At 44.8% G+C, this 26327-nt stretch overlaps 1 protein-coding gene across 8 annotated transcripts in view; it reads left to right on the forward strand.

Moving 5' to 3' along the window:
- NTM (neurotrimin) overlaps positions 1–26327 on the forward strand; it is a 965686-nt gene that overhangs the window by 769683 nt on the left and 169676 nt on the right. For all 8 annotated transcript variants that reach the window (XM_055095115.2, XM_055095116.2, XM_008973271.5 and 5 more), the window contains one exon: positions 9389–9621. In XM_055095115.2, the coding sequence (XP_054951090.1) occupies positions 9389–9621 (233 nt within the window). The remainder of the gene's footprint in view (positions 1–9388; positions 9622–26327) is intronic.

Below are 26327 nucleotides of genomic sequence, written 5' to 3' on the forward strand. Positions count from 1 at the left end.
GCCAGTGCATCTCCTTCATAGTCGCACTAGGCCTTGGGCATGGGAGGAGCAAGGTATTTCCAGCCCCTTTTCTAGTGTGACTCCATGTGGCTAATCTATACTGTTCTTCCTAGTTTGCCTGAATACATCCTGGTTTAATCAGTGTAATCGCAAAAAGTGTCTGATTTGAACAACAATCAGTGTAACAATCAGTTTAATCAGTGTAATTGCAAAAAAAAGTGTCGATTTGGACAACTGCCAGGCTGGCCTAACTTGTCCAGGGACTGAATGAAGCCCCATTTCTTCATCCAGTGTGTCCCATAGTATGGGGTGACACACACTGGCCAGTGAGGGCAGGACTGGAGACAAAGCAAAGATGGAGGAGAGCCTGCAGATGGATTTGTTTCAGGGACTCCTGTTTCTTCTTCCCAGCTCCTTCCCTGCCAAGGAGGGCTGTCCCCTGGAGAAGAAAGAGACAAGCTCAAGTGTGCTACCATTTATAACCATCAGTGATTCTTTGAGCTGGCCTTTGCAGAGTTCTTCATTTTGGTTCCCTGCCTGCTCTCTGTCTTCAGGATAAAATGCAGACTCTTTCTTTCATGAGGGCTTATTGCACAACGAACCTGTAATAGTCAGGGATCCTACAGGGAAAAGATGGCATCCGCAAACTGGGTAATTTGAGCAGAGTTTAATAAAGTGGATATTTATGAAGGTGCAGCCAAGGTGTAAGAAAACTGTAAGGGACAGTCAGGACCCTGGGGCCACGAACAGGAAGGCACTGTTAACACTTTTAGGCCTGAAGGGATAAGGGGAAGAGGTCATGGCTGCCACCAGACTTTGATGGAGGGATATAGACAGCTGGTGGATGGACCCTGCTTCCTCCCCAACCCCGACTCCTGCCACTGCTTCCCAGTGGCAGAACAACAGGAGGCCAGAGGGCAGGGAGCCTGTCCACGCGATCCGTGCTGGTCGGCCTGCACTGGGTGGTGGACATGTGGACACACAGAGAGCAACGTGCTAGCTTGCTGGCTTTGTCCCTGCTAAATTTTCTCTTCTACCCATGCCTTCTATTCCATAAGCTCCCCATTTCCATCCTTCCACAAACTCGCCAGTATTTTCCCCAGCTCCTTTGTGCTTTGCTCATGCTCCTCCTACTGCTGGACATGCTGGACCTTACTCCTCCTTGCTGTTTACCAAGCTCTTTCCAACCTTGGCAGCCGCCTCAACACTTACCAAGATCCAAATTGCCCTGAAAGCAACCACGAGTCATGTGTGAGGGTTCTTGGAGTAGAGAAAAAAAATTGTATCTACTTCCTGCCTTCCCAGAGTTCCACATATGACAAAAAGATAAAGCATGGACATCCTGCTTCCAGTACACACCAAGATAAAGTATGTCTGGAAAACACTCATGGGGGAACAGCAAAATTTTGCAGAGAAAAGCTTGCCGGTATATGAATTAATATTTAAGCTTGACCTTGGTGTGGCATAGGAATTTGTCTAACAAACAATAAGGAAGGGCATTCCAAATAAAGCAGGAAGTCACAGAATTCCCAATGTGAACAGAATGTACAGGAAACCGTGAAAAGTGGTCCGGTGCACCTAATGAATGTCATGTTTGAAGCAGTGTGGGGTGGGAGTGTGTATTAGTCTGGGTTTTCCTTTTCAACAGAATCTATCTATCTATCTATCTATCTATCTATCTATCTATCTATCTATCCATCTATCGTCTATTCTAATCTATCGAGAGACTTATAAGAATTGGCTCATGTCTGTAGTGTAAGTTTCAGTCTCAGTCCAAAGGCCTGAGACAAAGGAGCTGATGCCCAAGGACAGGAGAGGAATGTCCCAGCTCAAGCTGGAAGAGTGAAGTGCCCTTCCTCCACTCTTTCATTCTATCCAGACCCTCAGTGTATTAGATGGTGCCCTCCAACATTGGGGAGGGTGGGTCTTATTTACGAAGTCTGCTGATCATCTCTTCTAGAAACACCTCACAGACACACCCAGAAATAACGTGCTACCAGCTGTCTGGCATCCCATAGTTCAGTCAACTTGACACAGGGAATTAATCATCACAGAAAGTGAGGTGGAACTTTGTAGGGATCACTCACTGAAGTCCAAGCTCCAATGGCAGATGGAGTCCAGCGTGAATTCCCACTGAACTTTCAGCACTTCTGGGCTCTTTCTTTTATGAATGGTTGGTCTCCATGACAGGATTCCAGAGACCACTCTTCTGTGTTTGGACTGTTTTGAACATGCTAGGGAAAGAAAAGGAAAGAAAAACACCCAGGTTACCTGGCTTTGGTCACCTAGGGGAAAAAGGCTCCACTGTTTGTGGCTCTATGAGATGATGAAGATGCCCCACCTTGCCCAGGTTACCTTTTGCTAGAGTTTAGAATTTAGAGTTCTTGGCTACATGTGTGTAACAGAGTTATTGAATCAACAAAATGGCTTGTGGGAGCCGTGACTTACAAATACGATATGACCTATTGAGCAAGCCCATTCTTGCTTCAGCATTTAAGTTAGTGTTGGGCTTTTGTTGTGGGTGCAAATCAAAGTGTTGTGCCATTCATTTCGGAAAAGTCATGGCCCACCAAACTCAACAGAGTTTGTTTTGAGAGGATACTACTGTATTTGACAGAGACAGGAAGGACAGATGGTAGGTGTGCTTATGGAGAATTTTCTGGAGGTGCACAGAGCAAAGGCTTCTTGATTTATCCCTAAGACATTACAGAAGTGGAGGGGGACTGCCTCCTTGCACGATTCTCACACATAGTGACCAGGTGTTGGGGGAGATGGGTGCATTTGTATTTGTGAGTGCAGGTTGGTGGGGACATGCAGAGTAATCATACTCACACACTGGGCCTTTATTGGATGCAGGCCTCATGGTCTTTTATCTCTTGGGAGTTTGTGAAAGATGGGAGATTTTAATCAAATAATTAATCAGTGGACAGATATTTATTGTGTGCCTACGTTGTACTCTACACAATGTTCTGTAGAGACACAAGTGAAAATAAGACATGATCCTTGCTTTTCAAGAACTTAAAGTCAATCAAGTCAGCAATGTTACATCCCTAAGATGAGAAAGCAGTACATGTTATAGACTGTACAATAGGTTTATTTGTTGAATTTTTACAATAAACAAAAGAATGTATTTACATGCATGTTTCCATTTAATCTTCTCATTAACCCCATGCAAGAAGAGAGGTTATTTCTACTGCAGGTGATTTAAATGAAACCCAGTGGAGTGAGATAACCTCTCTGAGGCCTGAGGGGCATCAGGAACAGAGCTGGGACATTCCTTGTAGCAGTCAGACTTCAGACCCTATTCTCTTCACTCTCCCGGAGCCTCTCTCTGACTACAACTACCTGCTAGTGGTGTGGGACTCACAGTGCAGTGTGTGTGCTGCTGCTTTTGGTTTTGTTTGTTTCCTTTTTCCTCCCCCTAATCCTTTCACCTGTATCATAAGTGTGCTGTCTGCTTCTACCTATGCATGATGAGCCCTCTTACTTTCATAGCTAGGAAAGATTCCATGGCCTACCTCCGTTTTCTTATGTCATGCAAAAATGGTAATAGTTGGGAGACGTAAGAACAGTGTGCAATGTGAGTCTAAGTCTAGTATTTTTGTCTCTCTATGACCCAAATCAATTTTGTAAACTTCCACACAAGTTTAGAGTCTAAAAGAAATCCAGTAGGGTCAAAATTAGCAGCCTCAGTAGTGACGCTTTCTCTTACGATAAAGGAGTAAGGTGCTAGCTGATATCTGAATGTTCAGTGTCTTCGTGGGGAAGTATCCTGTTTTGTTAATTTCTTAGTTTCCCCCAGAGAACACTTTCTCACAAGCGCAGATGTGGAAGATGTACACGCCAACCCCATGGCAGCGTGTGTGGGTATTTCTGAGCCATTTGCGTCGTGATGTTCCCCTATGATGCTTGAGGGGAGGGGCGGGACACAAGCCGAATGCTCAGAGGCACCAAACTTAGGGGTAGCTGGAGCATTTCTGTGTGATAAGAGGCAATTGTGACCAGGTGCTGCGAAGGGTGGAAGCACTTATTTTGCTGTGGCTTCAAGCATTGCTTGAGATGTGCTGCCTTTCAGACACAGTTAAAGGGCCATTTGATAGAAGGAACGGTTGGACCGCACACTGTCTGGATCCATTATTGCCCTCAGATCTTCAGGCAGGTGTGTTTAAGAAAGGCCAAGCCTGGATGTTTCTCTCTTTTTTCAATAATCTGTCTCCTTATTTCAACACTCTCTTTGCCCATCTTTAGAAGATTCCAAGCAGACACTTTTGCTTCTTTTTTTCTTCCAATTCCGAGGTTCTCTCTCTCTTTCTCTCTCTCTCTCTCTTTCTGTCTCTCTCCCTCTCTCTCCCCCCTACCACTCTCTCTCTATCTCTCTTTCTCTTTTCTCATCCTAAATCCAAAAGTAGCTTCAGGACCTGAGTCCATACTTTCATGGTTCTATTTCTGCGGTGCACATCTTGGGCTTGCTTAATCATTTGTTTTTGCTTTTCCTCTATGTGTAAATGCAGCATGTGTAGTAAAACAACTATTCATCAGAAAGATATTCAGGACACAGAGGGTTGCATTTTTAGAGCATTGGAACAATAGGTGCAGCTGCAGAAAATTACAGGTATGGCAGTGTTCTTTCTCTACCATACTCGAGCTCCCATACATGAGTGAGCATGTGCACATGTGGCTGGATCCTCTTTTGGCCAAATACACCCTGAATATTGACACAGGTGGGGCACCCTCAATAATCCCTGCTCAAATAGTATAGGCCTATTCTCTAAAAGAAGACACTTATCCAAAAAAGGAACATGGTGCAGACAGACACACACAGACTAAGAAGGGGACTGTGGCTCGGTACTGAAATGGAAAACACATGCCTTTTCCAGGCTTTATTTCTTTTTGTCTGGATTCTTCCAGGATGCTGAGTATGCTAGGCCATGGGCTGTCCACGGGGGCCACACACAGGAGGGGAGGGCCACAGGAGGGATGCTGATGGGAAAACCATTCACAGAGACACAGAAGGCTAATGGCCACTGCCAGAGGGCTGCAGTGCGGGGCAACTGGAGGGCAACATTGAAGCTGGAGGACAGAAGGGAGCTGGAGTTGCAGGGCCCAGTCCAGAATCCTCAAGGGAACCCCTGTCCCTCTATTCTTCATATATGTGGCAGGATGGGCAGAGAGGATGCCAGCGGTGGGAGGGCGGTATATCTGGAGGTTGTGGACAAAAGGGGAGAGGCTTTGCAGGTCTGATCTGGGAACATCCCGCCCTTTTGATCGCCCATCTCCCACCTCTTGTTGGCCTATGTTGCATTGACTTGTGACTATTCCTCCATATCTGATGAGCGGCCATCTCCAGTTCAGCTCACCTGGATGAGTCAGGGACAGTGGAGTTTGAAGCCTTACTCACTCTGACTTAATCACCAGTTAACCACCATCCTGAGAGAGGTGAGATACCGTACCGTGTTTCAGGAGCAGTTTTGTAGAAGGACTATGTCAAGGGCTGTCTCTGCAAAGAGAGAACTCGTTGTCTGAATGTCCCACCTCCAGAGCCTTCTCTGTGGCTGAGAGAGCAATTATGCTCATTTTCACTTTTCTTTTTTTAACCTAGGAGCAATGTGTCCTCTGCATTGTTGAGGAGACTGGATAAATGAGACAGATAGATGGGGGCAGGTGTGAGGAGGTGACAGAGTTGGCCGCCGAGGTACCTTTGTGATCCATCTCTGCAGAAGCCGGCATTCATTCCGTGGGGATTCAGCAAGACTGATACCCAGCAGTGACAGTTTGGACATCTAAACATGACCTTGGATGTGTTCAGAACCGCAGCTGGAACTGTGCCAACTCCTCAGAGTACTACATCACAGGAGCCGCAGAACCATGCTGGAAATTGGCTGCGTTCTGAGTGCTAGTGCATCTGCAGACGAACCTCTCTGGCCCTGTAGTGCGGTGCAGTGTTGGGGGACGGCTTCTGTTTCTGTCAATTTTCAATAATTAGATGCTCACAAGGAAGCCCAGGACAGTCCTCTCGTGTTCATCGGGAGGTTGTGAGATGCCCTCGTTGTGGGCATCAAAAATAATTATTCAAGCAGTTTAGTGTTTGTCAGTCAGCGTTTCCTGCACCGTGGCCACTCACCTGGTACTTGTCAGATTTCAGCTGCTGGGGAAGAAAATAAAGGACTCTGCTTCTGGTTTCCCTGAACATATGGGTTACAGGAAAGTTCTCTCCTGTAACATATCAGAAAACTGTTTCATACCAGGGTCCTTTCCTAGTGCCTATTCACTCTGCAACTCTCATTTTTGCCAGGAAACACACGTCTAGGTTAGAGGTTCTCAGCGAGCTCTCCAGACCAGCATCAGCAGCATTTGGAATTTTGTCAGAAATGCAGCCTCCCAGGCCCTGCCTGGGCCTACTGAATCAGAAACCCATGGAGTAAGGTCCCAGGAATCTCTTTTTTATCAGGTCTTTCAGGCGATTCTGATGCACAGTGAATTTGAGAAGAACTGATTTAGATGTTCTTTTGGGAGCACCTATAAGAACACTAAATTTGGAAAACAAAACAAAACAAAAACTGGCATGAATCCTGCTTCTACAGTTTAATATCAGCATGGTTTCAGTCAATATGGCTAATGTTTTTTAGCCTCAGCTAATTTTGCCTGTAAATTGGCAATAAGTGAACCCAACCAAGTTTGTGAGATGATAAAATAGTACATATAGTGGGCTCATGTAGTCAATTAACATTGACCATGAATGTGAATTCATCCAGTTCCCTGCTTGGACCCAAGTGAAGGTCAGAGCAGTGGCCACCCTTCAGATTATTAATATAAGCTATCCTAGATACATTACTAGCAAAGCAAGCTGCAAAGTGTGTTTTTGTTCTTGAGAGATTTCAAACTTATGTCATTCCAAATTCATGTTTCAGACAAGGCAGTACCAGATGGCAGTCATGGGGTCTGCAAGGAGCATAAGGGAAGGTACACCCTTAGGTGTAGTAAGAGAGGTGCACCCTCTATCGACTGTAGTTTTCTCCTTCTTGCTCACCCTCAGAGTCCATTCTGGATATTGTCATCAAAGCCACAAGAAAGGCTTGGAGCATACTCTTGATCAGTTCAAACTTATGTGCATTCAAGTTACCTGGACATCTTATTAAAATGCAGATTCAAATTAGTTATCTCTGAGAGGAGACCTGAGTTTCTGCATTTCTGATGAGCTCCCACCCAAGTGATGCTGATGTTGGTGGTTTGCCAGCCACACTTTTGTGTAGTGTGGTGCTAGCTCAGTGCTTCTTAAACCCTAATGTGCACAAAACTCATGTCTAGATATGAACTTCTAGATGTGACTCAAGGAATGACCAGGGGCCATCAGCTTTGGCATTACCTGGGAGCTTGCTAAAAATGCAGAATCCCAGGCCCTACCTCAGACCTACTGAATCAGCATCTGCACTTCAGCGAAATCCCCAGGGGGCTCATGTGCACCGTAAAGCTTGAGAAACATGTGGAGCTGGCTTCACAACTTTGTTTATTTCCATAGAAATCTGTGGTTGGTTTAAGGCTGTGTTCTCACCACCTTGAAATCCTTATTCATGCTTGAGCAAAATATTCTGTGTTCTTATTTTGCACTGGGCCCCATAAATGATATAAGTTGTCCTAGACACACTGCTCCATATTAGTGGTTTTGAAACATTAGTGCGTGTATGACCCAACTGAGATGTTGTTATAAATTCCCAAATATTCTGAATCAGTAGACTGGGGGTGAGACTAAGACTCTGTAATAAACCTCTCCTGTGATTCTAATATAAGTAGTCCATGAGCACTTTGAAAGATAGTCCCCAGACCTTCTCCAAGCTAGGCCTTCACTCATTTCCATGCTGTATCAGGATGGTGCCAGAGAGAGCCCACCTCTCATCTGCATTGCCAGAAAATGCAATGAGCTGCAAAAAACTTGTTGGACACCTGTGCCAAGGTGTTTCTTTTTGGGCAGTATTTCCCACAAGAACTCTCAGCAAACTATCCCTGTGCACGTAAGTGATCCTTACATAATGTTGAGACATTTACATAAGCAAAGCAGAAAGGATGCACAGTACAAGATGTCTCATGGGGACAGGGGGTCTCCTGAAGAAGCAGGTGTGTGCAATAGCACTTGTTGGAATTTTTATAGTCACAAACCATTTTGGGAATCCAATAGAAGCCATCACCCATCCTCAGTGAAAAATTCACCTTTGCACGTTATGAGTCTCACATAGGACCAGGAATTAGAAGACTTGACTGAGAGGTCTGACTTCTGTACTTTTAGCTCTCATTCCTTGGACAAGTCATCAGGCTATTCAGAACCCTAGTGTCCTGATCTTTAAAGCAGAGAATGGGTAAGAGTGTCAACCTCATAAATTTGTTGCAAAACATCAAAGGAGACCTTGAGCCGTAAAAGTGCTTTGTACACTGCAAAATAATGTATACATTTGAGGCATCATTATACATCCTATGCTACATTGTTATTTCCAGCATTATAGTCAGGATCAGGACACTGTGTTTGTAAATTTAGCCTAAGGCCATGGAACAGACTTGCTGTGGTAAGAGAGGGAAATGAATACAGACAGAAAGACATGGTGAGGGCTTGGCGAGAGTTGCTGGGAAATTTAAAAGTGTAGAAAAGAGAAGGGAGCTTCCACAATTCAAGGACTCCAGATGCAAAAATAAAAGAAAGAAAATCTATTTTTATATGTGCAGACAGTTTTGAGATTTTGGAAAGTGGCTTTAGTCTAGCAGTAACCGAACATTTCTGCCCCTGGGTATAATGAAGATGAATAGCAATAGTGGTGGTCTGTATTTAGTTTTGACTGCAGAAGCTTTCTGTGGGAATTTGCTATTCTGAGATGAGAGGAATGATGTTTAGTAGTTAAAAGCTGGGTCTCTGATCTAACACATAATTATTGTGTGACTTGGAGAACTAGTTTAGTGTAGTTTCTCTGCTCTTCTAGGCTTTTTCCAATAAAAGATTCTTCATAGGGTTATTATAAGTATTGAATGACTTAGTGCACCCTAAACACCTAGACATAACTATGAAGGATTATCATCACCCAAATCCTTGAGCAAAGGGAGAACTGGTAGTATTCGAAGTATCCAGCCATCCTGGGCATGCAAGGTACCTCTAGGTTATAACTGAGATCGTATTTGAAGTGGTTCTGTGCTCAAGTGGTTTGAGAAGCTCCGAGCAACATTCTGAGGCTGTAATCCCATAAGGCCTTTGCTGTGTTCCAGAAAAGTCCACCCCTGACAAATCGAAGGAAGTGTATGTGTTGGGGGAAGGGAGAAAGACAAGATATTCTAGCCTTGCCATGAGGACCTCCCTCTGATGGCTGCTGTCATCTCTCAGTCCCTTGACGTACCTGTCTGGTCTTCCCTTCAGGTGCACTATTGACAACCGGGTCACCCGGGTGGCCTGGCTAAACCGCAGCACCATCCTCTATGCTGGGAATGACAAGTGGTGCCTGGATCCTCGCGTGGTCCTTCTGAGCAACACCCAAACGCAGTACAGCATCGAGATCCAGAACGTGGATGTGTATGACGAGGGCCCTTACACCTGCTCGGTGCAGACAGACAACCACCCAAAGACCTCTAGGGTCCACCTCATTGTGCAAGGTAGGTGGGCGGGGCTTGGCGGGGAGATCTGGCTGGCCAGCCTGGAAAGCCTTTGGGTAAAGGTTTGTTCTCTGATCCTCAACAGAGATGAGTTATCCTTATTCTACGCATCTAGGGTCCAGGGCACATTTCTGGTTGTCATTTTGCAGTTAGAAGCTAAATTTTCCAGTCATTTTCATTGAGTGGAACTAGGAATTGTTTTTTTCATTTTTGTTCCAATAATATATTTTCTCAGGAAATTATCTTGTAATTATTGCTCTTCTTGGCTTTTTTCTCCCCTAAGTTTTAGTTAGTTTTTTTTGTTTGTTTTTTGTTTTGTTTTGTTTTTTAGATTTCATCCAATTCCAAGACCGTGTTATGTTTAAAACCAGACTTTTAATGCACTTTTGGAAGTACATGTATGCCATGCCCCCCTCCAGCCTTGAACGAAAGCAGAGCCAACCAGGATGCACTGGGCACTGCCCTCAGCTGCATCCTTCACAAGCACCTGCTTGTTTCCAGCTCACTTGCGCCTCCTCTCCTCTCCCAGCCAGGGGTTTTGGATGCCATTTCTCCCATATAATACTGGTGTCTGATTCTCCCTGTTTTGATTCCATCCCAACTCTCCTGGCCTTCTTCTCCTCCCCTGACTCCTAGTTCATGAGGCCTTGTATGTTTGTGTGTGTGTGTGTGTGTGTGTGTGTGTGTGTGTGTGTGAGAGAGAGAGAGAGAGAGAGAGAGAGAGAAAGAGAGAATATGTGTGTTGGTTATGCTCTCTTAGAACCTGGGAATGGAGCTCACCTCTTCCCACAAGGTAGAACCAGTCCTGGGGCATTCAGACAACACTTAACCCGGTTGAAGGATTCCTAGTTAGTGAGCAAGAGCTGGCGTCACACTTGGCCACTTTCTGGCTGTGAGACCTTAATCAAGTTATTACCGTGTCTCAGGGTTCTCTTTCTATAAAGGGGGTCAACGTGAGGATTGAATTGTAAACGTACTGACATAGAAAACATGTAGAAGAGGGCGTGGCACATACAAGTGCTATTTCAGTGTTAGCTATGGAGCTTTCTTTTCTTTTTTAGGACTTTTGTAATTTTTAAAATTTTTGAGCATCTTTTACAGTGGGTCAAATATCTTATTTTGTGATGTCAGCAGTATAGCCCCTGAGCAGCAGCATGCCAGATCCAGCGCTGGAGCCCTTTCCCAGGCTGATCCCGAGGCCCTTTCAGCCAGGGACGTGTAGCTCCAGGGTGACAAACTCCTCTCCTAGGGGCTCCTTCCACCAGTCCCCTTGTCGGTGTGTTCAAGAAAAGGGCAAAGAACTATGGGATGATTGGTTAGAGACAGAATAGGAAGGAAGGCAACTTGAGAAGGAAGAACTGTAGTGAGCTGGAAGAAGGAAGGGGAGGCCTGCTGTTTGACAGTAGGGGAAGGTGGAACTTGGGTCGTGATCAGCACTGTTGAGTGAGGCAGGGTGAGCAGGACTGAGAGGAGGACACATGAGAACAAGGTGATGCTGGACCTGGCTGTGGGCGGAACGTATGCCAGGGGACATGGGAATCCTTGATGCTGTGGCCCAAGTTTGGTCATGCCAAGTTTTTATTATGTTTTGCTTACTCTTTCTTCCCCAAAGGAAATTACAATGGCTGTTTAAAAAATGATTCTATAAATGAATACTTTTTGAACTGATGCATGCAAACAGCAATTTTAAAGAAAATAGAATTGCATAGAAGGTATCAGAGTGTATTACAAAGAGTGGAGTATGTATTGCCATGTGAGATTTTTTTTTCAGTTTGTGTACATTTTTTAATGTAAAATACATTTTTGTTGTGGATAGGGAGGCCAAAAATGCTTGAGAATCTCCACTCTGTGGGGAGGGCTGGTGAATGCCCCGGTGCCACCATCTGCATACTCTACCAGGTGGTGGTTTGGAAGCTATTGCTCAGCCCCCCTCCTGTCCTGCCCCAACCCCTGCACACTTAGTGTTGAGAAAAGAATGCCTAGCATTGACAATGAGAGACTGGGAACTAGGAACTATTAGAGATATTTGCTTTAGGAAGCAGGGCCTCATGGAACTGGAAAGTGGAAGGAATTGTGAAAAGTGCTAATGTCTCCTTGAAAACTGGATCATATTTTTGTCATTTTCTTTGTTCAGCCACCCCCACTCACACACACCCCCACACCCCTGCCCTGAACACCTCGCAGAATGCCTGATACAAAGTGAACATTTAATAAATGCTTATTGAAGCAAATGGCTAGAAGTAGAGCCAGGTGATCTTATATGGGCTCCAAGAGAGACGGCTGGGTGTTTGTGGGGGTGAGATGATGGGAGGGGGTGAGAGGATGGAGTCTACATCAATCTTCACTCACGTCCAAGCTAATGGAAAATGTCTAATCCCTGGCTAGGTGTTTACATCTGTGACTTAGCTAGGTGCCCTCTTCGCATGACACACCACCTCAAGTATTGGAATCTCATCTTGGGCTAATTTTCGAATGCTGATGGGTGTATTGATCTGGAAACAAGCTGGGTTAAAAAAGGCATTGGTCTTGTACACAGACTCAGCCCAAGCTAATCCGCTGTCGATATGCCTGGACTGAGTATTATCGACACTTTAATGAATAGAGGACCATAGTTTTTTCAGAGCCAAACTGACCCCCTCTTCAAAGCGATCAGACAAACTAAATAGAGCCAGACTCTTGTGTTTCTGTATTGGAAAGAGGATGCACCACCATCCTGGATTACAAAAAAAAAAAAAAAGGGAAAGAAATATATTTATCTTGGGATCGTTTATTATACCAAATATAAACCCTAATTCCCCTAGCAGAAGCTGACTCTCTGGATTTGAAGTTGCTATTCAGCCCTGAGCTTCTGGAATAAAAGTTGGGCATATTAGGTTTTCAAAATGGTATTATGATCCTTTAAAAAAAGAAATAAAAACAGCAACAACAAAAAGGAACTAAATTGATATTCTGCCCGTGAGTATGTGTATTTATGTATATGTAGTCACCTTCATATCTAAATAAATCCACACAGAAGGAAGGTAGTGGCATCTCACAGCATTGCACAAGCTGCTTCAGGTCTGGGGTATGTCTTTCCCCTTACTGTCAAATATCCCATCTACCCCCTAGTTCTCTGTACTGGATTTTCTTCCCCTGTGGTTCTGATCCAATATGGTTATTTTTTGCAGACAGCCGTGAGGCCAAGGCGACCACATGGAGCAAGTCTCTGGGGCAAGCTAGGAGCAAAGGGCATCCTGGGGGAGGAGGGTGACCCTGGAGCCAGTGTGGGAGGGAGATGGAGGGGAAGGCGGCAGAAAGGAGGAGACAAGAGAACTGAGCCAAGTAGCTACTTGCCAGGGTGGCTATTTTAATTAAATTTAAATTAGCTACAACCAAACAACATTTAAAATTTACTTCTTCAGTCACAGTAGCCACACTGCAGTGCTTCCATAGTCATGCAAGACTACTGTTCCCTTGTGTTCATTTTGCATTACTATAAAGGAATGCCTGAGGCTGGTAATTCACACACATAAAAAAGAGGTTTATTTGGCTCATGGTTCTGCAGCCTGTACAAGCACAGCACCAACATTTGCATCTGGAGAGGGCCTCAGAATGCTTCTATTCATGGCATGGCGTGAAGGGGACCCAGTATATGCAGAATTGCATGGTGAGAGAAAAAGCCAGAGACAGCAGGGACGGTGCCAGGCTCTTTTTTACCACCAGCTTTCAAGAAAGCTAATAGAGCAAGAACTCACTTGCCCCACCCCCTGCATTTATCTATTTATGCTCCATCCCCATGGCCAGACATCTCCCATTAGGCCCCCACCTCCAATTTTGGAATCAACTTTCCACATAAGATCTACGGGAACAAATACCCAAACTACTGCACTCCTGTGTTGGACAGTGCAGAGAGAGAACATTTGTGTGAACTTCCATTGTAAAAAGCTTTATTGGGTAGTGCTATAAGGGGTTACCATTATGGATCAGCAGGTGTTAAAGCTAGAATGGCTTTCCATGGCTTGAAGGGCTAGGTATATTGTGGAAAGGAGAGTGGAATTTTGGAAAGAGGATGGAAATTTTAAAAAGATGGTGCTCTTTTAAAAACAAGAGAGAATTGTTGAAAAAGATGGAGTAATGGATTTCCTAGGTTAGCTTCAATTGTTTAAAAAGATGGAGTAATGGAGTTCCTAGGTTAGCTTAGACAGAGAAGAGTCTGGAGTCCAAGGATGTACCTGCAGGAGAGTAGGCGGAGTTCGAGGGTTGGTTAAGTGTGAGCATGGGGGTGATGACTCCACCAGGACACTGAGATTTCTACCTGTGAGCTCAGGGGAGATGAATACTAACATGTCTAAAGATCACATGGCAAAACTGATTCATCAGCAGAGGGGAATGAGTTCAGATACCTGGATTTCTTGACTTTGAGATGCCTTGAATACTTCCTTCAAATGTGAAATGTAAGAAATACCACCCGTGGATTTGCATGTCCTGAACATAATCTTTTTGTCCAGAGTAGGGGAGATTCATCTAAAATTTATTAACATTTAGGTCTAATGATTTCCATCTCTTTGACCTTAGGGTTTTTTGCTTAATAAACATAATTAGTAAGTGGTTCTCTCTGGAGTCTAGCAGAATATTTTATTCCTTTCACCCTCTTAATCCTGCTACCAAACTGAGCATATTGTACATCTGAAAAAGCCATACTACTGTCTCCATTGTTCCTTTGGACAAGGTTACATCTTGGAAAACAGAGTGGATAAAACACTCAGTGGGAATGAATTGTTTGCCAAGTTAAGGACAGCTTGAGAAGATGTCTAAAAGGCCCCGTCTGTGTTTCTAAGAACCCATGAATGGTGGTAGAGCAAAAGTGTGCCATGGTTGTGCACAGAGTGTTAAGAAAGGTCCTCCTTATCCAAGTATGGAAAACTGACTTCTCCGTTTTGACTGGTGTACCTGCAGGAATTCACTCTCACTTAGAGACACATTTGCATGACAGAGAACAGTAGAATACAGTGCTTATAAAAACAGGGATATTAGTGTAATAAAAAATGTTAAAAAAGCTTTTAGCCTCTTTATCAGTTTTCCAGGCCCTATCTAGGTTTCTCTTTTGTCACTGGAGTATCTAATCAGCCCCTCCCTTTTGTTTGGTAAAATGAGTTTTCCTATTTCTTGCTGGGCAGAATTAATCTGAAAATCCCTGCTATTGTTTGATAGTTAATTACCTGCCTTTGGAGTCAAACAGCTCTGAAGCTCAGGTAAAGAAGGGAAACACAAATGTCTATGGAATAGGGCAGGAATGAGGGAAAGAAGCCAGGACATTCTGTTCACTTCGTGTGTTAAAGTAATTCCAGAGAGAAAGGGACTAGACTAGGGAGACACCCAGCCCAGGCAGTGACTTGCAAATAATGGAAGTATGGCCACATCAGCCCCTAATTTACCTTTGATTGTCTCCCTATTTCTGACTCTCTCTCTTACCCACTTGATATATACAACCGTGTTTCTTTCCAATCCTGAATAATTAGTTGACCTTGTCAAGCAAAAGCTCATTATTATGATTCAGAGAACAGGAACAATAACTTTTAATTTCTAGGTAGCTACACCCTAGAGACCCCTCCCCACTCTGAATCTGAACTGAAGGAAATTTGAAACACAAAATATCAAAGGAAATAATGTGACCTAATCCTTACTTTGAAAGCAAAGCTTTCTGCCTCTCCAGACATGTCACCCAGAAAGCACCATGCCCTTCTGGCAGGACAAGGCTCCCGGAGAGCTCTGCAGATCTTTGCACCAACACTTCCCATTCAAGCGAGTCAATGGTAGAGGAAAACATCATGATCCAATTCGAAATAGACTGAAGTCACCTTCTGAGAACATCTGTGTTCTCCAGATGTCAGTAGCCCTGTGTGACAGATAGTGGGGGCATACTGATCATCCCAAACTGCTCTCCAATAACCTCTCTTTTTCCTGTCCCATTCAAGAAATAGATGAAAATGTATATTTGGTCTGGTCATAAGACTGTGCGTCTAAATTTGATAGAACTTTGAAAAAGTCAGGAAATTAAATTCCACTATAAAATTGGAGCTCTCCTCAAAGCACCCCGGAGAATGACAAGGAAGTAGGGCATTTTACCTGCAATTGATGTACACTATCTAGACAGCATGCAGATGAGGCAACTCTGTTCTACCTGGTGAGTTTTAAAATTTCTTGAAGCAGTTGCTGACAACGGAGGGACAAGAATTGACAGAAAGGCTAGAGCACATTTCAGTAAACTCACCTGAGGCATCATCTGTCTGCTAAGCCAAGAAGGGCAAAATGTAAAGACTAAAGTAATCTCAGCAAAATGCCAGAGGAAAAGTCATATTCGTTGAATAATGGCATTTTCTTTTCCTTTTGGTATGGCTGGGAAGGGGTCCTCATGTTCTCTGCAGAGTTTGGAAAACTTGGCGTCTTTTGCAGAAGAGTGGATAAAAATAGGGTCCCCTGTTCTAGCCTTTCACACCCACTCATAGAGAATGGAGCAGAAAGTTTAGATGACCCTTATGGCTTTACAGCAAGCACTTACAGAAGTCAGGCAACATCTCTCCAGGTAAGCAGTTAGGGCTCCCATGGGAAAGTCTGTAAGCAGCCACTGAGTTCTTACCCCTTAGGTGCTTTTCCACAGGGAGTCTTGGCTGCTTCTGAGCGGCCTCAGAGTCTAACACCATAGGATTGAGAAACATGGCTCTGATTCCTTCTGGATCTTGATTCTTTCTGCAGCTTCCAAGTGAGAAATGTCATTTATTTTGGGGAAAGGACAAACACCAGATCCTGAATAATCAGCTTTTTCAAGATGTATGCCTTTAGACTCCCATTCCCATATGAGAGTACTGATTTATTCAAGCTGCACTTGAAGAAAATCTTCTTAATTAAGGGTTGGATGAGGTCTCTTTATGGTCTCATGACCCAACACTACAGATCTGTCTAATCCTATAATATATCCAAAATTTTCCTCATTACCGTATTCCTAATGGTTTCAGAAGGTCACCCATACAGAGTGTGTGATACAGCAATATCAAGAGCAGCTGACTTGGATGCCATCACTGTTAGGAGAAGATTCTTAGACACTCAAAAGACCCAAAGATTCTGGTTGTTCCTCTCTTCTTAATAAAATTAAAATGCGTAGCTTCTTAGGACATAGGGAGTAGTTGATGAGAAAGGTTTCCATCCATCTGTTGTCAGATCGAAGACACTCTACTGACCCTGTTGAATTCCATTTAACAGTATTTTGAAGCCAGATCCTGGGGACACAAAGATTCAGACAGAGCTCCTGCCCTGTCCAGCAGAGGAGACCACTATACTAACAAATATCTGTCTTATAAGGTAACAGGGATTAGGATGTTTGAGGGTATAAATGCTATGAATACATTGAAATAGAGTAATTGAATTTACCTGCAAGATTAGACAAAACTACAAAGTTATATTTTATGAGGGTCTTCAATGGGCAGTAGAGTTTTTTAGGGGATCTGAGAGGAAATGGCATCCCAAACAGGAGCAATCATGTGTGCAAAGCTTGGAAGGCTGAACGTGTATGTTGTGTTGGAGGAAGAGTGAGGACGCTAATATGGTCACAGGGCAGAGTTCCTGGGGTGAAATCACTCAATATATGGCTAGAAAGGTAGGCTGCATCTCAGTTTCAGGTGGAACCAGATAGGCTTCCAATAGGCTTATTTTTTTCTGGTTGTCCTGCTAGAATGCTACTTTCTTTCACAAGGAAGTGCACATTAGATTGTTTTGACAATGGACAAATACTCAAAAGATTATCAGTGGAAAAGAACATGATAAACACCTAAGTCAATAAATCTTGGGTAGAAAGGAGATATATTGGAAGGAAAGAATACATCCAATCCCAACTGGTTCTATGCCTCTTGCATGGTTAAGACACAAAGGGGAAAGATTGCCAAAGACTTTTCTACCAACACGTCAATTTTCAAAATCTCTCCAATGTATGTCTTACATTTGAATTTGTAATAATGATTCTTCTTCCATAGTATAGTAAGGTGCATCTCTTTGTGTCCTAGTAAATAGAGGGTGTGGTACTGGGTTTTGTGCTGTCATGGTGATGATCATGGCAGAGAGGGTGAGGATGCTGCCGAGGATGAATGACAGCTGCAAGAAGCAGTCCCCAGCCCTCAGGTCCTCAGCAGCCTCCTACCTGAGAGTCCTCATACAAATGAGAAGACTTCCTGTTTCTGATATCTCCAGGCTAATTTAGGCTTTGAGGTGTCACCACTTGGAGTGTATGTTAAGACATGTTCCTGTTGAATGTCGCCTGTGGTAAATAATTGTCTAACATTGGTATGAAATCTAATTGGCTTCCGCTAGAGCTTGGCTCAGCAGAGGAATTCACTCCTGGAGTTTTTGGAGCACCACACTTTGCTTTTGAGAGATCTTCATTTCATGTTATTTGAGAAAGAATTTATTGATGCAAAATCAGGGCAGTTTAATTTGGTGGCATGTTTTCTTTATGTCTCAATTATATATTCATGTCTTTGTGGTAAACTCAGCTGGTGGGGGGATTAAGAATTCAAAATAGAGGATTTTCACTTGGCAAGTAGTGCTTTCTACTGTGATTAATTGGGAGTCTGCACAATGAACCCGGTGTTGGCTCCGTTGGGGATTTAATAGCTTAGTAGAAAGAAGTAAATTTCAGGATTTAAGAGTTTTGGGTTACAGTCTGAATTTTGATAATTACCTGGAAAAATGATCTCCTTGTTTTAGTTAGTCCAGATTAGATATTCCCAATTAGATACCTTTTATAGAAGTGTTTTTGTGTCCCATAATTTGATTTGGAGAAGGGTGTCAAGTAGGTGCAGGGAAGCAGAAGAGCACCCCTCATTGTTGTGATCATCCAACAGCCCTAAAGACTTCCAGGTGCTTACATCCATTTGTCTTTTTCTGTCTTCTTTCTATGGATGCAATCCTCTAGATGGGGAATGCACACATGTCCTGCCGCTGATGTGGGTCCCTGTTCCCAGAAACCGGTCTGGATCGCATCCCGTTTCTCCAGCCTCAGCCGCCTCTGTGGAGCTCTATTGCTCCTGGCTTTCTGGCCTTCTGACCTGGTGCTCTTCCTCAGCTCTCTTGCCACCATCTCCTGTGTTCTCACAATTTTGTTTGGGCATGTTTTATGGTGTTCTTATCGTCCTAAAACCTGGATTTCACAGAGGGGACCTGTGTGCTAACACTGTTCCTCATTCTAAGGGCTAGGCTGGCCAAACCATTTCTTCCTACTCCGAGAAAGAAAGATGAGAAATTTTGATTATTTTCCCTTTCACACATAAACCATCATGTGTCAAGTCCTGAAATTGAGGTTGGAATGGATACAAAGATGGATGAGATGGGTCCCTACAATGGGGATGTGCAAAGGGGTGGGGTGCAGGTAGGGTGTGTAAGGGCAGCAGCTCTCACAGCCACTGGAGAGTCCCTGGGCTGAGAGCGATGGCTGCAAGCTTGGGAGCCAGGCTTTGCTGTCGCAGAAGGCCAGGAAAATAATAAAGTCTTTTGAAATTGAGTAATGTGGCGTTTCAGCTCCCGACTGTTAGAATGAAAATAGCGATTCTGCCACACCCACTTTGCACCCCTCACCCCTCATTTCTGCACTTGTAGCCTGAGTGATCTTTTCAAACCAAATCTGGAGGTTCCTCAAGGACTTCTCTTTAGCCCAAGAGAGCCAATTCCTTATGAAGGAGTTGATAGTCCTGGAGGCCAGGCTCCAGGGGACCTCTGCTCCTGGTTCATGCCATGTCCTGCCTCACTATTTTCATTCTAGTGTATTTTTTCTTGTTATTTCTGGTCACAGGCCCTTTGAACGTTCCCTTCCCTCTTCCTGGAATTCTCTTTTGCTTTTCACCCAGTCGGTCCTATTTATCCTTCAGACTTTGACTCAAATGCCATTTCCATAGAGAACTTTCCCAGACCTGCTAACCACTGCCACTCCCACCTCTGGCAGGAGCTAGAGCCTTGCCCTTCTTCTTGCTTTTTGCCACAGTTAAAATGTGGCATTTGTCTGTGTGATTGGTTGATTATGTCATTTTTTCTGAGGTCAGGGGGCCTGTATGCTTGTGCGTTCTATCCCCAGTGCCTGGAATTTAATAGAGCTCAGGGACTATTTGTTGGATAATCTATCTGTAAAGTTTCTTTTTTATTATATTATAATTATTAAACAAAATGATTCATTTTTTTTTTCATTACTAGTTGTAGTAGGCTGAATAATGTCAAAACAAAGATCAGATTCTAATCCCTGGAACCCAAAAATATACTTTGCATGGTAGAGTCTTTACAGATGAGATTAGTTTAAAGATTTGAGATAGGGAAATTGTCCTGGGCCCTAAATGCAATCACATAAATCTTTACGAAAGGGAGGCAGAGGAAGATTTGATAGGAACACACACAGAGGAGAAGGCAGTGTAAAGACGGGAGCAGAGGGATGTGAAGATGCTGACCCTCAGGGTTACAGTGATGTGGCCACAAGCCAAAGAATGCCCATAGTCAGCGGAAGCTGGGAGCACCAAAGAGCAGATATCTTTTGAGAGCCTCTGGAGGAATCACAGCCTTCCTGATACCCTGATTTCAGCCTAGTGAGAGTCATTTTTGGACGTCTCACCTCCAGAATCATCAAAGAATCCATTTCTCTTGTTTGTTAAGCCACTAAATCTATGGAAATGTGTTATAGAAAAAGGAAACAAATACACTGACCTTCAATGTTTTGAATCCTTAATGGATGGAAATAGGAAAAACAAAAATTGATATTTGAAATCTGCCCCAAATTTAGTCTTTGTCACTGTGAGAGATGAAGTAACACTCATCTTTTTCATTCTTTCTTTTTAAAAAGAATCTCTTTGGAGATGCACCCTTGTCATGTAAATGCAATGAGGCATCAGCTTTTTGTCCTTGGGGTATCTACAGGAGCAGATGGAGTCATCCACATTTCAAAACTAAGATGATACTTTTTGATGTTGAAAATTTCTGTCCCAGGGGCCCTAGGGTATGGAAGCAGGGAGGGAAAGACACCTCTGCCAAATATGGTTTTAATGAGAGGAAACCATTGATGTTGCCTAGCATTAAGCTGTGAGATTTGGTTTGTGAATGTGGGACCAGAGTTGAAGATTAAAATCGCTAAACATTCTCTTGTTAACTGGGAGAGGGGCATCGTATTTGTGTTTTATCTCCACTATGTGTCTCATAGGCATCTCAAACTGAAAATGTAAAACATAGATCTCTTGAATTCTAGCCTTCTTTCCTGACTGTCCTCTGACTCCAACCCTAAACCTGCTCCTCCTGGAGTCTTGCCATCTGGTAAATGGCAATTGCATTCTTCTAGTGGCTCATGTGAAAGCTGCAGTCCGTCTTCACTGTTTTCCTTTTCCCGTCCTCTTCCTCAATCCTGAGCACGTCCTGCTAGATTTTCTGAATTCGGACGTTTATCCAGTCCTGCCTCTTCTGCCCTCTCCCAAGCTGCTGTTACCTTTGTCTGGAGTGTTCCACAGCTTTCTACCTAACTGGCCTGCTTTTTTTGTTCTTATTCCCTATCGTCTGTTCTCCATGCTCAGCGAAAGCATTTCTGTGCAGGCTTCGTTGTTCCTGATTTAGTCGCTTCCTGGCTCACCTAAGGTCTTTAACATCCCTACTGTGGCCTAAAAGGTCTTCCTTGGTCCGGCCACCAGTGTCTCCCTGGCTTCACCTCCACACACACACTCCCTTTTTCTTACCCTGTCTCCACTACTTCCTGATATGCCTGTGATACACCAAGGTGGCCTCCTGGCTTCCAGGCCTTACAGCTCCCTCTGCTGGTGCCCATGCCAGGTGTCCTTGGGGCTCTCTTCTTAGATCTCTGTTTAAGGTCACCTTAAGGCAGAGGCCTTCTTCACCACCTGCATAAAATAGAGCTTCCAACCCCACATCATCACACCCTAGCACCTTTCTGGCCTTGTTTGTTCTTTATAAAGTAACTCACCTATTGGCATAATGGATATTTCCGTGTTGGAGAGTGGTAGCCTGTTTCACCCCCTCTAGAACATGTGTGCCATGATGGTGGGGCTTGATCTGGCATGTTCATTGTTGTGTTCCAAGTGCCTAGAACAGGGTCTGGTGCATAGTAGGCACTCTGTAAGCATCTGTCAAATAAATAAATGAATGAATGAAAACAAAGGCCGGCCGTTAAGTGGACTTGATCATACTTTCTCAGTGTTTGCTCTCTCTTTGCTCAGGCGTGAGAGCATGAACTTCTCTGTTACTTCTATCAAAATGTTTTGGTCCCTCTAGTCTCAGACCAGGTGACATTCAGCCGAGTTTTGCAGTATGCATTTTCTTAGCAAGGTAAAGAATTGAACCAGATTGAAGGAACAACTCACACAGCAGGAAGGACTCTGAGAGACCAAAGATGAGTCACTCCAAGCCACTGCCTGGAAAGAAAACAGGAATGATAGAGGCGCACCACAGCCTGGATAGCAGGAGAGGGCCAGATCTCTGCCACCCCCAGGGTGTGGGTTTCACTGTGGAGGGGATGGGGAATTATAGGAAGGGTTGAACAGGGAAATTAAATGAGTTGTATTTCAGAAAGATCTCTGGCATCAGAATGAAGGATGGATTGGAGGGGAGTTTTGCGGCAGGGAGACTGAGAGAGAATGAAAACAAGGCTGAGATTGCATTATCCTGTGTTCCTGACCAGGAGACCCCCCTCTCTCCTTGAGGGGCTGGACAAACAGGGCTTTAGAGCAGCCGATCCGTGGCCAGAGGGCACATATACAGGAAGAGTGGAAGGGGTCCCGTGGCCACATGGTTCCAGTTTTCTGGATGATCCTATTCCTAAGAGATGCGTTTATTCTCCATGTGTGGTTGCTAAGGGAGTAAGTCAATGGAATTTAAAGTTTCACCTTTGTAAAAGTTTCAAGTTTATATATTTACAAATAAGGGAAAAAATGTGCCAGACTTTGTTTCTGTTTGGAATTCTGGGAATATGGCCTTTGGATTATGGACATGAAATCATGTCACCAACAGGAGATGCGGTTTGTGTGAACAAAGGGTAAAGCTTGAAATAAGATAGGATAAGACAGGATAAAGAACCAGGAGAGCCTTTTAAATAGGAGAAGCTATTTGAAAGCAGAAAGGAGAACAGGTTCAGAGGATACCAAAACCGGAGTTATCACAGAATGTTTGTCTGACCACTCATTCCTGCTACCTGCCTTGGAATCTCTGGAGGAACTTCCCAGAAAAAAAAGAAGAGTGGAGACCACTCCACAGACCCACCGAACCTGAAGAGCCTAGGTGCAGGCGTGGGTGTGGGGGTAGAACTGGGAATCACAGGCTGGAGCCCAGCGAGCTAAGGCCAGAGGCAGCTGAAGGTCAAATTGGGAACATTTCCTACATCAAATCCTAAATGAGGTTCATGCTGATTAGTAGGAACTGTGTCAAATAGGTGAGCAGGCGTGTTCCGGGTTTCTAATTACGATGTGGCTTTCATCTCCCTGAGCTTGTTGCTGCACTGTTGTTCAAATGAAAAATGGGAAACAGACATGAAGAAGAGCTGCTCCCCTAAGTGGGTCAGTGCAGGCTTCTTCCACCTTCTCCCACCTTGTTTTTCTAAAGAGTTACCTGGCTTTGTTCCCTCACTGATACTCACTGAGACATGGCAGCCATTCCTTTGCCCTCTTTGGAGAGGGCAGCATGCTGCCCATTTGGGACTGGCAGTAGAATAGTCAAGAAATTCTTTTTACCTTTTTCTGGCATTCATATGGCAAATGAATTTTTCGTGCAAAAAAGCTTCCTGTGATTGAGTCAGTCTGGTCGCACAGGTGACAGCTAAATGCACCAGGAAGCGTCCTCAAGGGTCAGCCTTGGCCACAGCACTGCATGAAGCTCACGGTCTGGTGGGGAAGGGGAGCTGAAGCAGGCCCTTCACTCCTCTCCTACCAACACATGAAATGCCTGCCTCATCTTTCAGCCCAGGACCTGGTTGAAGAAAGATGCATATATAGCAATCATCTTTTCTTCCTTCCTTCACCCATCAAATATTCCATGAACATCTACTATGAGCCAGGCATCACGCTACGCTCAGGGTAGAAAACGAATGCCCTAGTTACCCCCAAACAAATAATATGTGGGCAGGTGACTGGAGAAGTCAGTAACTCCTTATAACATAGGGAGAGAGCTGGGCTGAATACCAGGGGCTATGCCAGCAGCCAGGGGAGGCCCCTGAAGAAGCCCAGGGACTTTGGACATGAAGTTTTGCCCAGCTGAGAGCTGAGGAGGATTAGCTGGGTAGCATCAGGAAGGTGAAAGCTTCTGGACAAAAAATGACAAGTGCAGGATGGGGCACCGCTGAGGGCAGGGTCCCTGTAGAGAAGGAAAAAGCATCCCCCGCAGGCAGTGAGAGAAGGAGGAGGGTGAGAGGACAGACCCGAGAGGGGAGCCACGGCAGATGGCCCAGGGCCTGGAAAGCCCTGCCGGTGACTTCGGGATATTTCTTAAGGGCAGAAGGAGCCAAGTTAGGGGAGAGCAGACCCAATTCAGGAGAATTCCTCACTTGGTTTCAGTTTTGACAAGAGGGTATCTGGGAGCAATGCAGAGACCAAAGGACCTCCATGGTTCACAGCTTTGTGGGATCCCCCCTTCCTTCTTGCCTGGCCAGGGCTCCCCAGCGGAGGTGAGCAGGAGTTGAGCTCCTGGTTTCATACAATTTGTGCTCCTCCAGTGAGGCTTCAGTTGTCCATGGATTCTCCCCCACTGGAGTGAGTGCAGCACCCTGTTTAGAAGATCGGCAGAATCAGCAGATGGACACCCTTGTTCCTTTCCATAGACAGTTCTCTTCTTTGCTATTTTCCACCTAGCTCTTGGAGGCTGTTTCTCATTTGGTCTTTCCAGCAGCTTTTTTTTTTTTTTTTTTTTTTTTTTTTTTTTCCCACAAAATGTTCTTTTTGTCTTCTTCTGCCTGTCACCGTTTTTCATCCTTTTTTTCCTGTTCTTTTTCATGGTGTCCTATTTCACTCTCTTAGGCACGCTGTATCTGATACTCCCGTTCTCTCACGCATCGCCAACCCCGTTTTTCATGTTGACCTTCGGTTCCGGGCACTGTGCACCCGGGCTCATGCGCCCTCCAATTTCACGTTTCCCACAGTCTTCTTCCCCCCAACTTTCTTTGCTTCCTTTCCTCTTCCCCTGGCGCCCCCTTGCCGGTTGCCATCCCTCTGTTTTACCCAGTGTCCGCTTTCTTCCCCGTGCGCAGCCCTGTGCACCCAGACTGCGATTCCCTCCTCCCGCAGCTGCGCCATCCCCGGACCCTTCTTGCTGGGCTGCTTCTCCACGGAAGGTCCCCATGGGTTTCGCCTCCAACACTCAGAGCCCACATGGCCGTTGTAGAGAGGATAAGATAATCAGATGCACCTTTTTAATTATTTATTTTTCATTTCACTTAATAAGCACATCTTGAAATTGAGCTGCAGTTTCACTGGTAATAGATCATTTCCCTTAGGGAACCCACATCCAACCCCGGTTGAAATTCTCTCCGTGCGCAGTGCAGGGAAGGAAGACGCTAGGTTTCAGGTGTCTTTCTTGAGATCCAAACATGTTACGTCCTAATGTAAAGTGCGTGGGTCTGGGAGTGTGTGTTTGTGAGAGGAGTGTATAAGTGTGCATACTTTGTCCCTTCTGTAATGTGCTTGGGTATAGTAGGGTATTTGTGTTTTGGGGGAAGTGTGTATGTGAGTGTGTATGTGGGGGAAGATGTGTATGTGTTTGTGTGTTTATGGGGAGTGTGTATGTGAGTGTGTTTATGTTTGTGTAGGGAGTGTGTATGTAAGTGCTTGTGTATGTGTGAAGAGTGTATGTCTTTGGGTGGAGTGTTGATATGATTGTGTGTGTGTTTGTGGGGCATGTGGGGGGGACTGTGTGAGTGTGTGTATGTGTTTGTGGGTCATGTGTGTATTTGTGGGACATGTGTTAATGTATGTTTTTGTGTAGAGCGTGTGTGTGAGTGCTTGTGTATGTTTGTGTGGGAAGTGTGGATGGGGGAGTGTGGATGTGTGAGTGTGTGTGTTTGTCGGGGGAGTGTGGATGTGAGTGCTTCTGTGTGTTTGTGAGGAGTGTGGATGTGATCGTGTGTGTGTGTGTGTTTGTGGGGCATGTGTGGGGGACATGTGTGAGTGTGTGTATGTGTGTGGGGCATGTGTGTGTTTGTGGGGCTTGTGTGAGTGTGTGTGTTTGTGTGGGGCATGTGTGTGTTCGTGGGACCTGTGTGTGTGTGTGTTTGTGTAGGGAGTGTGTATGTGATCTTGTGTGTGTGTTTGTGGAGGATGTGTGAGTGTGTGGGGGGGAGGAGGTTTCTATCTGTCTATGAGTGATAGGCGTGATCGACATGTAACACTTAGCCCAAGTGAATGTGAAGACCACAGAGGGAAAAGGGAAGAGCAGCTACTCAAAGGGGCTGATGATTTACCTAACTCTCCCCTGGTCCACCCCAAGAGAAGGATCAGTTGTGAAAGTACCAATTACTAGAAGTGTGATGGCCACTCCACCAGGCACCTGGAGCCCAGTGGAAGGAGCGTCTGCAGAGAGGCCCTGCCTGCCGTTTGTTCTGGCCCAGCCAGGGGCAAGCATCTCAGGAAAAAGGGGTTTCCTGGAACAGTGCAGCGGCAACAGGACGGAATTGTGGGTTGAGTCCCGAGGATCTGCTCCGGCTCCTCTAGGCCCAGAGGCCT

Source organism: Pan paniscus, chromosome 9 (assembly GCF_029289425.2).
Source record: "Pan paniscus chromosome 9, NHGRI_mPanPan1-v2.0_pri, whole genome shotgun sequence".
Taxonomy (NCBI): domain Eukaryota; kingdom Metazoa; phylum Chordata; class Mammalia; order Primates; family Hominidae; genus Pan; species Pan paniscus.